Source organism: Cervus canadensis, chromosome 13 (genome assembly GCF_019320065.1).
Source record: "Cervus canadensis isolate Bull #8, Minnesota chromosome 13, ASM1932006v1, whole genome shotgun sequence".
In the NCBI taxonomy this organism is placed as follows: Eukaryota; Metazoa; Chordata; class Mammalia; order Artiodactyla; family Cervidae; genus Cervus; species Cervus canadensis.
Genome location: NC_057398.1, coordinates 15,373,352 through 15,389,016, shown reverse-complemented (window position 1 = coordinate 15,389,016; position 15,665 = coordinate 15,373,352). Strand labels below are relative to the sequence as shown.

General features: G+C 43.8%; 1 protein-coding gene and 1 non-coding gene across 6 annotated transcripts in view; one reads left to right on the top strand and one right to left on the bottom strand.

Annotated features, from left to right (window-relative positions):
- RGL1 (ral guanine nucleotide dissociation stimulator like 1) overlaps positions 1-15,665 on the top strand; it is a 166,990-nt gene that overhangs the window by 88,682 nt on the left and 62,643 nt on the right. For all 5 annotated transcript variants that reach the window (XM_043484577.1, XM_043484581.1, XM_043484578.1 and 2 more), the window contains one exon: positions 7,015-7,092. In XM_043484577.1, coding sequence (XP_043340512.1) covers positions 7,015-7,092 — 78 coding nt within the window. The remainder of the gene's footprint in view (positions 1-7,014; positions 7,093-15,665) is intronic.
- LOC122452615 lies at positions 10,110-10,213 on the bottom strand. The gene has a single exon (XR_006272779.1). It is a non-coding gene; the product is annotated as a U6 spliceosomal RNA (small nuclear RNA).

Genomic DNA, 15,665 nt, shown 5'->3' with positions numbered 1-15,665 from the left:
GCAGGAGTACTGATGTAAAAGGAGTATGTTTTTAATTTCAAATTTCACTTGTTTATTACTGGCATATAGGAAAGTGATTGACTTTTAAAAAGATTTCTTTATTTATTTTATTTATGACTGTGCTGGATCTTTGTTGTTGTGCTCTGGCTGTCTCTAGTTGCAGCGAGCAGGGGCTTCTCTTCATTGTGGCGCATGGGCTTCTCATTGCGGTGGCTTCTCTTGTTGCGGAGCATGGGCTCTAGGCACATGGGCTGAGCCACAGCCTGGCACTGAGTTGTTAATAATGTATTAATTCATCTTAAATCTAAGGAAACCCCTGACTTGTAAACAGCTTCTGTGGTTGTCAGGGTGTTGCCTGCTCCTTGCCCCCAATCCTAACCTGTTTCTTTGGTCAAACTTCCAACCTTCCTTATAGCCGTGGCAGCTATAGCATGCTAACAAGACAGATCTGCAGCTGATGGTTTGGAACTGTTAGCAACCACAGGTGGAAGGAGGAGGCACTGAGGAGCCACTGGGCTCTCTGGGAGCAGCAAGTGGGCCAGAGAAGAGAAATGGGTGGCCAGGCCTTGGAATGGAAAATCTCCAAGAAACCTGACGGCAAGGGCGCGAAGGCCATCAGACTTGAGAACAGACTTGATGTGTGAATGAGAATCAAGTTCTAGCAAGAGACACCTTTTTGTTTTCTTCCCCTGGCAGAATAGGGATTATAAAGTCCTTGTCTTTTTTTTCTTGATCTCCCATTCAGACAATTGTGGGTCAGGACTGGGGGTGAAGATACTGTCAAGGAGAATTTTTGCAGTATTTCGTAACTGTCAAGTGGAACAGAAATACTAAGTTCTTTGCGCTGTTAATGTTGCCTTAACTCTCAGGGACTAACATAAAGATACTGTGGTGAATCGAAGGGCAAGGAAGGTGGAGGGCCCGTCACGGAGGACTGAGGATCTTCTGGGTCTTCTGGCTTTTTCTAGTCATGGGAAAACTTTGCCTCAAGAACCGGACCTCGTGTGTGAATGCACGCTGCCTGGTTCACTGTCCAGCATCACTGGCCTCTTCCAAGAACAAGGAGTTTTTACCTTGTTGTCTCTGACCTTTGTCTTCTCCTTGAATAAGTGGCTTCATGATGGTAACAAGACCTTTCCACGGCAGGCTTGGTGGCCGTGACCCAGTAGTCGGGCCACGCTTGAGTGGAGAGGTGCCCACCGTGGAGGATGTTATTCAGGGTGATTAGAAACATCCCCCCCAGCAGCTGCTGTGCGGTGCAGAGGCCGCCGCCCTCACCGAGGCCTCACTTGGTGTTCCCGACATCTGCAGGCTATTTCTCCGTGTCATTATCCTGAGTCAAGGTCAGCTTCTGAACATTTTCCTCATACCTGACCTGTGTTCTTGTGGGTCAGTTAAAGAAAAAATGCCTCAGATGTTCCCAGGCTGGGCTTAATGAGAAAAGCAAAGGCCCCCAGAGGTCCCTGAATCAGTGGCTTCCTGTGCGGTCTCCCCTGCCCTGACTTCCTCCTCTCTCTTCTCTCATCATCCCCAGTAAGTGGCTTCTGCCCTCTCCTCCTCTCCCTCCCACTCTTTGATTCCTGATAGTCAAGGGCATGATTTAATTCACTTAGCCAGTGTTTAGTGAGTGTCCCCCAAGCGCAGGCTCTCCTCCAGGCTCGGGGCAGGTACCAGTGAGATAAAAGGTGAAATCAAATCCCTGACCATGGCCGGCTTGGCCCTCGGGTTCTGCCCCCGCCGCCTCCACGCTCACCTCCTTCTCTGTTTCTGCTTCATCTCTTCTGCTCCTGTCTCACTGGCCTTCTTGACGTTTCTCAAGCACATCATCCTGCCACTGCCCCAGGGCATTTGCATAGACTCTCTCCTCCTCTTGGAAGGCTCCATTCCTGGAGATCTCTGTAGCCTGCTCCCTGACCCTTGATAGATTTTAGTTCATTGTCATGTTCACGTGGGGCCTGCCCTGGACACTCGTAGGAAGCTGCCACCTCAGGCTCTCCAGTCATGTCTGAGCACCTTTAGCTTCTTTTTTTTTTCTCCACTGCACTTTTCACCATCTCTCTATTATATATTCACTAGTCACTAGTTTATTGTTTATCTTCCCCCCGCCCCATGAAAACAGGGGTTGGGGTTAGTTCACTGCTGTATCCTCAATGCCCAGAATAGTACCCGAACATAAGCTTTAATAAGTAATGAGGACTAAATGAGTGAAAAAAAAAAAGAATGATTAAGTGAAAAACCCAAGGTTTCCAACCCTAAAGAATTTATCATTCAGTGGAGGGATACATAAAATAAATAAACAAAATAACTGTGGTTTTTGTGATAGGGTGGTGGCTCAGAGGCTGGGCTCTAGAGCCTGACTGTCAAGGTTCAAATCCTTGCTTTACTGATTAGCTGTGTCTTCGAGGGCAAATGGCTTAAGCTCTCTGGGCCTTATTTCCTCATTCATTAAATAGGAAGAAGAATAATTCTACCATATAGGATTATGTGCTTAGTCGCTCAGTTGTGTCTGACTCTTTGCAACCCCATGGACTCTAGCCCATCAGGCTCCTCTGTCCATGGAGATTCTCCAAGCCAAAATACTGGAGTGGGTTGCCATGCCCTCCTCCAGGGGATCTTCCCAACCCAGGGATTGAACCCAGGTCTCCCGCATTGCAGGTGGATTCTTTACCATCTGAGCCACCAGGGAAGCCCCATATAGGATAATCGTGAGATAATCCATCCATCCAAAAGAAACAATCCATGTGATGTGCTTAGCACAGTGCCTTGCCTGTAGTGAGCTCTCAGTAATTTTTAACTGCTGTTATCAAGGGATCACTTGCCATAATCAAGTGGAGCCTGAAATGTTCTTCAGGATTATCCCCATCCTGGTCTGATGTTGCTGAGACTTTTCTGTTAAGGAGTAGAGGTTAGAAAGCCGCCCCCGTCCCCCCACCAGAAGGGCTGTCCCGGGGTTGACGTTATCTTAAGATTTCTCTGAACTACAGGTGTCCCTGGTCCTCCTTTCAAACACATATTAAACATTTTTTTCTGCCCAGATAGGCTCCAAACAATACATCCTTTCCCCTTGGAAATAACTGTTTCCTGTTTAAATATTAGCAACCAGTTAAGCATGAGTTTTTTCTCTTTTTCTAGTCATTTCTAGGTAACAGTAAATAATTTATACTTCAGAAGACATTCACAGCTCTTTCTTTTGCCATGTGACTATAGAGTAAACTGTGTCAGAAGTTATTCTGATAATTTGTATTTTAATTTAAGTTTTTTGAATTACCATTTAAAGAAAGGCAGTTTCTCAATGGTAAGCCTTCTTAAGAGGTTGGAGCTTTGATCTTAAATCCTAGGGAGGTTTTGCAGAAATTGGAGGTGACATTGTTGACAGGTTTGTGTGTAGCTACTCATTAATTAAACACACACACACACACACACACCCTTTATTTACTCCCCTGGAGTAAATGAATTGAACTTGACTTTGGTTTTTGATGGGAAGCTATGAGAGGGTCCAGGAAACATCAAAGAAACACTCTTAATCTCATAAAACTAACTCTTAACTCTCAAATGACCTAGCTTGAACATTAAAGAGAACTTATTTCCAATTCTGGTCTAGTTTCTTTTCTGTAAGATTTAATTCTTCTTAATGATAAGAAAAGTGCAGGGGCAAATAATTATCCTCTCCCTAGTCTGTTAAATTCCAGAGGGTTGTTGGCTTTTTAATTTTATCTTGCTTCTAAAGGTCCCCTCTGTAAAACTATATACATACATTATTTTGCCTTTTATACTGCTTATGCCTTCAAGATCTCAGCTTTAAGATCTTATTTATTACTTTTGCATTTTAATTTTAGATTTTCTGTAATGATCCCAGCTATCCTAAAGCTTTTTTATCCTCCTAGATTGTTAGAAATGAAGGCACAGACAGGTTAAGACATGTGTATAAGTAAAACGTCACATGATGCCTTTATAGAGACAATTTTGAACCTAGTTGTTAGGAAGTTCATTTTCATGTCTGCTTAGGGAACCCCACTAGAAATAGTCATCAACATTCCTATTGGTGCTAGGCACTGTTTTAAGCTCTAAAGAGACAGAAGTCCTGCTCTTATGGGGTTTATGTTCTAATGGACAGTTAACAACTATATTAATTGTACAGTATGCTGGAAGGTATTCAAGGCTGTGGAAGAGAATAAAGCAGTGGTGTTAGTGTTTCTTTTACATGGGATGGTCAGGGAAGGCCTCACTGATAAAGTGATGTTGGAGGCCTGCAGGAGCCCAGGGGGTGCGCCATTGGAGGGGGCCTGGGAAGCAGTTGACAGCAAGTGCAGAGATTCTGAGGCAGGAGGATGCCTGATGTGGGGAGGAGCCAGTGAGGTCAGAGGGGACTGAGTGAGTGTAGGAAATGTGGTCCGAGATATCAAGTGGCAGGTCACTTAGGGCCTTGGGAGACAGGTAAAACATGGACCTTTTCTCAGGGTGGAGAAGAGTGGAAGCCGGGGGACGGTTTTGAGCCGAGCAGTGGAATGAACAGCATCACTTGGCAGAAGCCAGGAGAGGAGTTAAGTGGTTGTTGCATTGATCTCAGACAAAGATGGCAGCATTGTGAGCCAGAGTGGAAGTGATGAGAAGTGCTAGGATTCAGGATATGTTATAAAGGCAGAACTGAAAGGATTTCCTGGTGGGTTGGGCAGAGAAGAGTTAGGCATATTGCAGCCTTTGAGCCCAAGTACCTGGACCACGTGTGCCAACACACACGAGGCTTGTTATTGATGGTTCTCATTGGTCTCTGAGTTTTTACCAACCAATCATGCTGGTCCTGATTATGAGTCTCTAGATTCTCTGCTGGTGGGGAGGAGTATCTGAGTGGTCTTCTGAGCAGATGGTACCAGGTTCACTAAAGAAAGAGAACTTCGCTCACTCACCATTGTCAGTTGCTTAGTCCATGACCCATCTGACTGCACCTGTGGCATCATCTGGGAACAGAACTGTGATGGGTGTTCATGTTATCCCAACCACCCTTTCAGTTATGGGTCTGCAAAGTGTAGAGAAAGAGCAGCTGAATATGAGACGCTTAAGTAAAGACATGGGATAGGAAGGTTAGGGGATTTTTAGTATAAACATCATCTCTGGAAAGAATATCAGGAGCAAGAGAATGTGTATCTTTCCCTTGTAAAGTCTTTTCTCCCCTTTTATTTCTATCTCTCAGAGCTTCTAGTCGGTGGTTTTCAGGATAACCAGAAAGAGAATTAACGAAGGAGCACAGAATGTGACGAAAACAAAATCCCACATTTAGTCACTGAGGGCTGGCGGGCAAGAGTTGATGGGTCAGTCTGGTCAAAGGGGTGGCGTGGCATGGTGGCCCCCCTCTTCACTGCACTCACCTCATCTTTCCTACTTAAATAAACCACAGAGTCTGTTGTGAGGGAACATGAGGACAGGGTTTGCTATGATGGTGGCCAAAGAGAGAGCCAAGAAATGCCGCTCTGTTTATTTACTAGGAACCTCATTCCTGAGCCCTGCCTTGCTCACAGGGGGCCTGCATTAGTCTTAATCTGCCTGGTTCTTATCTCAGGGAAAGCAAAGGGTAACCCTGGGAGCCTCTAAATAGCAGGTGCAGAATGAAGAGGAACAGGGAGGGCAGAGGCCAGTGGAAAATATCTTTGGGAGGCCAAGAAGTCCATAAGGCTGATGAGCTCGAGAAAGGAGCAGGTGGAAGGGAGGAGGGGGGAGGCTAAAGCCTAAGGGCGTACACTGGAACCTCCCGGGATAGGGCGATGGGGAGACCAGATGGACTGGCATTCGGTCAAACCAGATGGCGGGCTTTTATGTTTTAAAGGACTTGTAAATCCTCAGAACGAGGAACCATAAGGGTCCTGGGGCCCTTAATCCCATTAGTGGAAGACAAAAATGTGCTCTTTAAAAATGTAAACCCTGCCAGTTATAGAAGTTCTGTTACCAGAACTTTGGGACAGATCGCCAGCTTGTGAAACTCCAAGCAATCTCCGAATGCTCCACTGGCGGGAAGAGAAACTGCAGAAATAGTCTAGGTGTTCTAAGTGAATAACATAGGCTACTCCTTAAGACTTTGAAGTGAATTTACTAAATGTATACTCTGAGCCAAATGAAACATGATATTTCTGTATGAAATAGACTTGCATTACCTGTGGAGTTGGAAGGACACCTAACAGTGTGACTAGGGAGCGATCCATTATTGAGCAAGTTTTGAGTTTGTAGTGAGAGAGATTTTACAATTTAAGCAGCGGTTGCTTTGCGCCCCTGTGTCGCCCTCCCCAAGTGGCTGGGGAAGCCTGGACCAGCCTCAGTGTACACACTGCTGCTCTCATGGTTGTTGAGACATGAGGAGTCTGTTCTTCCGTCCTTGTCCCTGTCTCAGCCTAACCTGAGGGCTCAGAACCATTCCCGTAACGCTGCTTCAATAGTACTTATCCTCAAGGAGACCAGACTCAAACGCAGAGCATGGAGTGATCAGCTTGTGCCCACAGGTGGTGCAGGCGTGAAGGCTGACCAAGCAAAGCCACGTGTTCCTTCAGCAGACACAGAGGGGCAGGGGTGAGGGGTTGATGCTCCAGAACTCAGGAGGATTCTCCCATCTGTGCCTCGTGTAATGACTGATTCTCCTGCTGAGAGGAAAAGCCCAAGTTCATCTAAAATATTCAAAGAAATGTTGAGTAGTAAGAGAAAGTTTTAAGTGGTGTGATTCATCGTTAAATCGCTTTTCTGTTGGAGTAAATATATGTGTGTGTGTATATGCATACAGATACAAATTCTGCATATGGAAAATGTATATACACACATATATATTTGTATATATATATACACATATATACCCATTAAATAAATATAAAAAATACAGTATCATTTTTGGATGCTATTTCACAAATGTTACTTTCCTTAAATACTCCTGAAAAGTGTAACTCTTATCTTGTAGTTGAGATAGAATAGAATTGCTTTCCAGCACCACCGACTGTGTTTTTTGTTTACATATTTGTGTGTTTGTTTTTATCTATAAAGGTATGGGAACCTGACAAGCCCAAACTGTGAAGAAGATGGAGGCCAAAGTTCATCAGAGTCCAAGACAGTGATCAGGAAGTGAGTGTGCCTCTCCTCTGCATTACAAGCTGTCTGTCAGGACTTATTATCTTAAAAGACTATAATTTAGTAGAGTTTTAAAGTCCCTTTGGAATGTTGTCATGGTTTTTTTCCATAATGCATAAAGTCATAGAATTATTTTTTGACCATCTAAAATGATATTCATTTATTCATCCAGTAAAAAGGTATTGATCACCCACTGTTTGCCAGGGCCTGTGCTAAGGGATGCAGCTATAACAAAATAAGTAAGCCCCAGTTCTTACGAAGGTTATGTTTTAGTAGAGAGAGAGACAGAGAATCCACACAAAAATGAATGAAGTAGTGCAAGAGGGCTAGATTCCAATGGAGTTTGAGTCACATAAGGTGTCAGAAAAGGGTTTTCTTGTCTGATCCAGGCACATTGGAGCAGAATCCTGAATATAGTACAGGTGAGGCCTTGTGAATGTCCAGAAAGGGAGACTATGGAAGGGGCCCTGTGGCAGGAATAGTGTTCAAGAAAAAGTAGAGAGGTGGGCGAGACTGCCGCCGCTTGAAGGAAGTGGCAAGTGCTGGGGCAGGAGATCTGGAGGGTGGCGGGGCCCCTCGTCACATGTAGACTCAAGGGTCTGGGGAAGCATGTTGGATTTCATTCTAAGGAATATGAGAAAGACTTGTAAGGCTTTAGGAGAATAGTGGTATGGCCTGCCTTATTTAAAAGACCTCCTCTGACTCTGTGTGGAAAATAGACGATGACACTGGAGACGGGGCAAGAGTGGCAGCGAGGAGCCCGGGTAGGACCCTTTCACGGGTGATGGCAGCACAGACTTGAGTAGTAACAGCAGCCGTCCTTGTCGTGGGAGTACCAACAGGCAGTAGTAACCACCTCTGCAGAGCTCTCGAAGGTGTTGCTGAAAGGATGCACAGATGCAGTGGATGCGGCAAGTGAGACGGAGGAGGCACGGACGCCTCCACAGGTTGTGTGTGAGCGCCTGATAGACCAGAGCCCCGGCTTCATGAGATGAGAAAGTCTGGTGGGAGGAGCTGGCTTGGAGGGGAGCTTGTGTCAATAATTTCATCTTAGGTGTATTGATTTCGAAGTAATTGGGTGAGTCTAGTTTCCAGGGAGAAGTCTGGACTGGTAGACATTTGGGCATCCTTAGTTTATACATGGCATTTAAAGCTATGGGGCCGGATATGACCTCGTGGAGTTGAAGGGTAGATAGAGAGGGGAAAAGTCCAAAGACTGAGGCTTGGTTCCCTCCAGTTAGGAAAATGGAGGGTCCAGCAGAGGAGACTGGAAAGGAACAGGCATGGGCACAGAGAAGAAAGAAGCTGTGTTCCAGAAGATAAGTACAAAAGGGGTTTCAGAGGGAGAGTGACCAACTGTGTCTAATGCTGCCCAGACATCAAGTGAGAGGGGTCTGGGAAGTGACTCCTGCTTCTGCCCCACTTCAGTCTTTGGCACCCTTGACAAGCCCCGTTTTGGTGAATGGAGATGTGGGTCAAGACAGGATCGAAGGGGAGGAAGTGGGGAGGGCAAGTCTACTAACTCCCCTTGGGAGTTTCGTTGTAAAGGGGAATAGAGAAATGGGGTGGAGGAAGAGGCAAGGCATGGTCTTTTTGTTGTGTGTTTGTTTACAAAGATGGTTTATCCTGATGAAAATGATCCGGCAGCCACTGAAGAAAAATCCATGATGCAGGGGTACAGGCTGCTGAAGGAATGAGGTTCTTGAGCTGTTACTGTTGTGCTTAGTCGGTCAGTTGTGTCCGACTCTTTGCGACCCCATGGACTGTAGCCCACCAGGCTCCTCTATCCCTGGGGATTTTCCAGGCGAGAATACTGGAATGGATTGCCATGCCCTCCTCCAGGGGATCTTCCCAACCCAGGGATCGAACCCAGGTCTCTTGCATTGCAGGCAGATTCTTTACCAGCTGAGCCACCAGGGTTCTTGAGTAGGTGGCTATATGCCAGGGTGCTGAAATCTCTCATGGTTTCATTTTAGGATCAAAAGACTGGGGAGGTAATCCGATGGAATTTTTAATTCTTCAGAGGGTTGGATGACGGACTCCTTTCTCTAGGAGCCAGGGATGGAAAGATGAGAAAACTGGGTAGTCTTTTAACTCTTGAGTTAGGTTTCAGATAGTTTCTTAATTTTATTGGTTGGGCCATAACCTTCCAGAAAACCAAACACACCAGAGTAGGCGTTTGAATGCCGAGTGCAGGGTGTGGTGAGTAGAACTACCTTATTCCTAGAAGGCTTGGGGATGCTCCTTGGAAGAGGTGATTTTTTTTTTTTAATATTTATTTTTGGTTGTGCTGGGTCTCTGTTGCTGCACGCAGGTGTTCTCTGGTTGCAGTGAGTGGAGGCTCCTCTCTAGTTGAGGCACATGGACTTCTGACTGTGGTGGCTTCTCTTGTTAGGACCATGGGCTCTAGAGCGTGGGCCCAGCATTTGTGGTGCGTGGGCTTAGTTGCCCCACAGCAGGTGAGGTCTTCCCGGACCAGGGATTGAACGAGTGTTCCTTGCCTTGCAAGGCAGATTCTTGACCACTGGTCCACCAAAGAAGCCTGAAGAGATGACATCTGAAGCAGGCTTTGAAGGAGGGTGAAGATTTGGATGGTAGAGCCATTTAGGAAGAGGGGGCAGTGGGACCAAATCAGGGCAATGTTGTATACATGACATTTGGGGGAGCACCACGGAATCGGGGTGGCTGCTTCACTGTGTACATGTTGGGTGAGGGTAGTTGAGCTGAAGCTATCATGAAAGGGTTGAACTTCTCACTAGAGAGTTTGGACTTTCCCTGGTTAAATGGGCAGTCAGCCCTAAACTTTTCGCAGGAGGGAAGCAGCATAATCAGATAGGTAAATTGAGGAGATGGATTAGGCTTACGATTTTCTTTCTTTCTTTTTTCCTCTTGTATTTCTTCTTTTTTTTTTTAGTTTATTTTTTATTGAAGGATAATTGTTTTACAGAATTTTGTTGTTTTCTGTCAAACGTCAACATGAATCAGCCATAGGTATACCTATATCCCCTCTCAGAAGTATGGAATGCTTTGCGGATTTGCGTGTCGTCCTTGTGCAGGGGCCATGCTAATCTCTGTATCATTCCAATTTTAGTGTATGTGCTGCCGAAGTGAGCACTCCTCTTGTATTTCTTTATCATGTCGTTGTTGTGCCCAGTCCAAAAGCCACTGCCCAGCCCTAAATCCTTCATGACCACGTGCTCTCCACTTCTCATTCACACATATTTCCCTGTTCACTGATATGCATGGCAGACTCTGATTAGATTCAGTGGTTAATCCCACATGAGACTTAACAGCCTTCTTACTCAAAGTGTGGTCCATGGACCAGCCATCTCAGCATCACCCGAGAACTTCTTAGGAATGTGGAATCTCAGGCCTCACCCCAGATCTAGATTAAAATCTATTCTAACAAGATCCTCAAGTGATTTCTTCGCCTTTTATTAAAGTTTGAGGATCGCAGGATTAGAGGGGTTTTGTTACTGTTAATTTTGTTTGACCATGAAAACCTATGGAAATAACAATTTTTAAAAAAGGAATGGTTTTATAATGAGTGCTTTAAAACATACATGAAAGAAGAGATACTGTACAAACTGAGTGGCTAGCTTATCAAATGTAACCTACACCTGTGACCAGATTCAGAAATAAGCATGTTGTCATCTATGTATTTTGGAATCTCATCATATCTAGAGCTACCGTTTAACTAGCCATCTGAACACTCTGAGGGGAGTAACAATATGAAAAATATCCAGAGCTTTTCTGTTTCCCAGGGGGTGTTTTGAGATGAAATAGGTTTCTGGGAAGTAGCATTTAAAGAAAATTGATTTGTACCCTGAATGTGAAGAGTCATGCTCAGGCTTTTAAAGACCTATTATAAACCTTCATTTGGATTCATTGTACACCAGGAACAGTAACCGTGGGTGAGACTCTAGGATAAGCTGTTTTAAAGGGCTTTACAGTTTTAGGCATATGAGGCCTTAACAAAGAGCCTTCACAGAGAGCTCCCCTGAGGGGTCCATCATCCGGGGACAATGGTCTTTTCCTAAAGCCTCACAGTGAATTGGTAGAAAGTTCTTGACCCTCTTCCTCAGACTGAGTTGCCTTAAAAAAAAATTATGCCTGACGAAAATATGCCACTTTTTCATATAATGGGTCACTCTGTCCTGCAAATACTGGAATGTGAAACTCCCTTCTCTTTGCTGACCTTTTTCTTCTTTCCATTTCCCTTTCTTCTGTCTTTCTTATTGCTTCTCCTCCCCCATCACCCCCCACCCCGTCTACCACTTCTCCTTTCATTATTTTTCATCTCACTTCAGCATTATCTTTTTGTTCTGTTTTTCACATGCTACCTGTCTGATCATTTCTATAACTCGATAAGCTCCCTGCTTCGTCTTTCTGAGATGAATTCAGAGAAGCAGCTTCTCCATCCCACTTGTAACACATGGGAAGTTCGTTGATTATCCCAGAGCTGTGGCAGTTGACGTGTAGCAGGGACTGAAGACATCCCAATGGCTGATTGATGTGTGGGAGATACAGCTACATGGCAGTTCTCAGTGAGGGAGTTTTGCCCCCAGAGGACGTTTGGCAATATCTGGAAAATTTTGGGTTGTCTCAACTTGGTGGGGAGATGCTCTGGCCTCTAGTGGACAGAGGCCAGGACTGCTTCAAAACACGCTGCCACGCGCAAGACAGCCCTCTTTCCCCTCTGCAGCAAAGAATTACCCGACCCTAAACATCAGTAGTGCCTGGGTGAGAAACCCTGCTGAACGGCGAGGAGGCTATATCCTCAAGTGAAAACTGTCTTTATTTATGGGTATCTAAATATATGTAAAAATAATACCACACTTGTCTGGAAATTTACTTATTCATGTCCCTTCTTTTTTTTTAAGTATTCAATAATAAATCTGTGCTATTTTTAATGTATTTTTTAATTTTTATTTTGGTCACATGGCATGTGGGATCGTAGTTCCCTGATGAGGGATCGAACCCGTGCCGCTTGGGTTGGAAGTGTGCAGTGTTAACTACTGGACCACCAGGGAAGCCCCTCGTGTCTCTTCTTATAACTGGTGAATCCAGTGCTGAGGAGGTTGTGGAGCCAGCCTTACGGAAAATGACAGGCCCCGGGGAACGAGACTGGAGGACTCAGATTCAAGTCCTCATCCGTCACTGTCACCTGCCACCCATTTGACCTATCACTTCACCTCTCTCAGTTTCAGTCTCTTTACCTGAAAAATGAGTGCTCTGAGATTCTTTCAAGTTTAATGGTGCCTAGAACTCCCACCTCCACCCGCCCAGGCTCCTCTGTCTATGGGATTTTCCAGGCAAGAGTACTGAAGTGGGTTGCCATTTCCTCCTCCAGGATCTTCCCAACCCAGGGATCGAACCCGGGTCTCCTGCATTGCAGGCAGATTCTTTACCACCTGAGCCACCAGGGAAGCCCAGGATAATTTATCTAGTTTTCTTCTCATCTTCTTAAAAATGAAAGTGAACACCAGTTCAAGTTCGATGCATGAAACAGGGCACTCAAAGCCGGTGCACTGGGATGACCCTGAGGGATGGGATGGGGAAGGAGGTGGGAGGGGGGTCCAGGATGGGGGACATATGTACACCCATGGCTGATTCATGTCAATGTATGGCAAAAACTACCACAATATTGTAAAGTAATTAGCCTCCAATTAAAATAATTAAATTAATTTAAAAAAATGAGCATCTGAAACAGAGATATGATCCAAATATTATATTGATTGATTGAGAGGTGCCCTTGACTGCTTGTTTCTGTTGGAAAGACTATATAACTTGTTTTGATAAAAATAGGAAAGAAAAAATAGCTTCTTTGGTTTGCTTGTTATTAATTGTGACATCAGAACCGCTGTCTATGATCATGATAAAGAGATGGGCTAAAGCATTGTGTTGTGGGGTCAGACAAGGAGCAGCAAAATGCCCATTGTTTTCCTTTGCTGTGAATCTGTGTTCTTGTGATTTCAGGTGGGAAACAGACGGCAGGAATTCAGTGACACTCTAAGAAGTAAACATCCTGTTTTAGGACAGATGTCTTCAGTTTTGCAGTCCAAGGGTGAGGGGGGTGGAGATGGGGAATCACTACTGGGCTTAAATATGAGAAGGAAAATACTCAACTATTGTTTGGTTTTTTCAGTTTTTAATGTAAAGCATAGAGCAAGGCTTACATTTGATACAGGTTCCCAAATCCCAAGATAACAGTCTTTACTGTACTTCTGAATATGGATGGATCTAATCAACCTTTCAAAGGATGAAAGAACTTAAAAGAAGGCAAAATGTGGAAATACAGATGAAACAGTCAAGATGAAAGATTGGTGTCTGGTGTCTTGGACCACAAATGGCTAGTGTTCTTCATGAATTTCAAAAAGTATCTGAATGTGCTGTGACTTCTAATCCTGAGTATGCCTGGTTTAGACTTTGTGCAATATCAGAACCTTCTACATTATCTGGCTAAAATGAGAATTCCTTCAGTTGCAAGGAATTCAACTTCCAAGGCTTTTAGATGCTAGAATCTTTGCACACGGGGATTTCTGATGTTAGTACTAGAATGATATAAATAAGAAGTCATACTATGTTTATTTCTATAATCCCTAAACTTGCCACTGTTTGGGAATCGGGAAACTCACTTCCTATGACAGAAGAAAACACATTTGCCTGTATTCATTCTCCTTCCTGCTGGCATTTTTCATGATGAAATGCTATCTCTTTAGAATAATATATAAAATCTGAACGAGATGGAAAAAGGAAGCTTTCCTTAGTTCAGATTTATTATAGTGGTTGAATTCAGAAGTGAGATTATGAGGAAGTAATATTAACCATATAGAGCCTTGACACCATGAATCTTCATTCTCTGAAATATATTTGAGATTAGAATATCATACATAGGCATGCTTAACTTTATTTAAAGAGGTTTAAAACTCTCTCTTCAGGAATCTTACTTTTTTATTCCTTTTTAAAATGACTTCTATAATTAATGTTGAAATAGTTTCTGTTTTGTTTTCTTTAATTGACTCTCATCACTTCCCTCTGGGAATGCCATGTTTTATTTCCTAAAACTCTGTACCATAGCAATGGTTTAAATGGTTGAAATCATTCTACTTTCGTCTCCACACATTCAGATATGATTGTCATTCATGTAATCTTTTCCCAGAAGTTGTAAATAGTCACACTAGATTTTAGTTACTGGTAAAGATTTTAGTTACATATAAATAGTAGCAATCTAAGATATTGGAAATCAAAGAAAAGAGAGATGAGTTCAAGGAAGATGGCTGTGATTCTTTTAATATCTGGGAAACTTTATAGTGAAAAGTATTACAAGATCTTCTCATTGAGTTTGCAATCAATATTCATTCCATCAAACTCAACTAACCTAACAGGCCAATTGAAATTAATCTGAGTAATTGTAACAAAAATGGGGCAAAGGAAGAGGGGTAAAGAACAGAGCAAAAATAAGATTCAAAACTCTAATCTTAGAAGAATTAAAGACTATAGTGTGAAATTAATATTTTTTAAAAGTACCAAAGAAGAAATGGAGGTGCAGTACATCAGATAAAAGAGCCCAGTATTATCTTTAAAACATCCACCCTGGACAAAGAAAATTAGAAATGATAGTTTTAGAAGTCACTGAAATCCTGAATCAAAACTGTGTGTTTAAGGGAAGAGTGTAGGCTCCCAAGCAGAGGTTAATACTTTTCTGACAGTGGAGGAATGAAACAACATTGATCATCATTGATTCAGAAAGAAGGAAAATTGGCTGCCTGAGAAAACTGCCAAGGTTCTCTACATGTTAGAGAGAGGCAAACAAACGTCACAACCAGACTCTGTCACTCCATCACGCTGCAGACTCAGAGGTGGTGGAAACGATGACACCACCGTCACCGCCTGGCCACTGCCGCTGGCTGCAGTTCCAGGTGTGCTTGCTTTAGTGCAAAGCTATCCGCATTTTGCGTTTTCTTTTACTATTACAGACATGCTGTGAGATATTGTCCTGATTTTATAGGTGTGTAAACTGAGGTTTCAGAACAGTGAGGCACTTTGATTAAGATCAAGCAGCTAGTTAATGACACGTCTGTTATTTGATCCCAGATCCAACTGACTCCAGGACCTGGGTTTTTCACCATTTTGCTGTCAGGGCTGCTGTTTCTAAAAGAGTGTTGGAATCTCTGGTGTGCGTGAATCCTGACTGGTTGTCCCCCTCTCACACATTACAGTTGTCTCTGTCACAGTAAAAGGGATATAGACAGAAGTACAAGAGGAGCTAGGTACAGCATCACCTTTGGGACAAATGCTTTTAGCTTGTTAGCATTCTGAGATTGTACAATTTGGGATTATTTCCTCATTTGGCTTGGCTTTATTATTCAGTGAACACCCTGAGCAAGGGTCCCAAACAGCTGTTAGAAATGTGGAAGTTAGGCTTGTTTCCTGGGGAAGGAGATGGTTTGCAGGATGTGAGGAAAGAAGGACTCCATCTGAGTGCCTGTTTCCTGTTCTTGGTGCATCCTAGCATCTGTCATCCCCAGCGGAAACTCCATTCTAATGGTGAAAAGTGTAGAGGG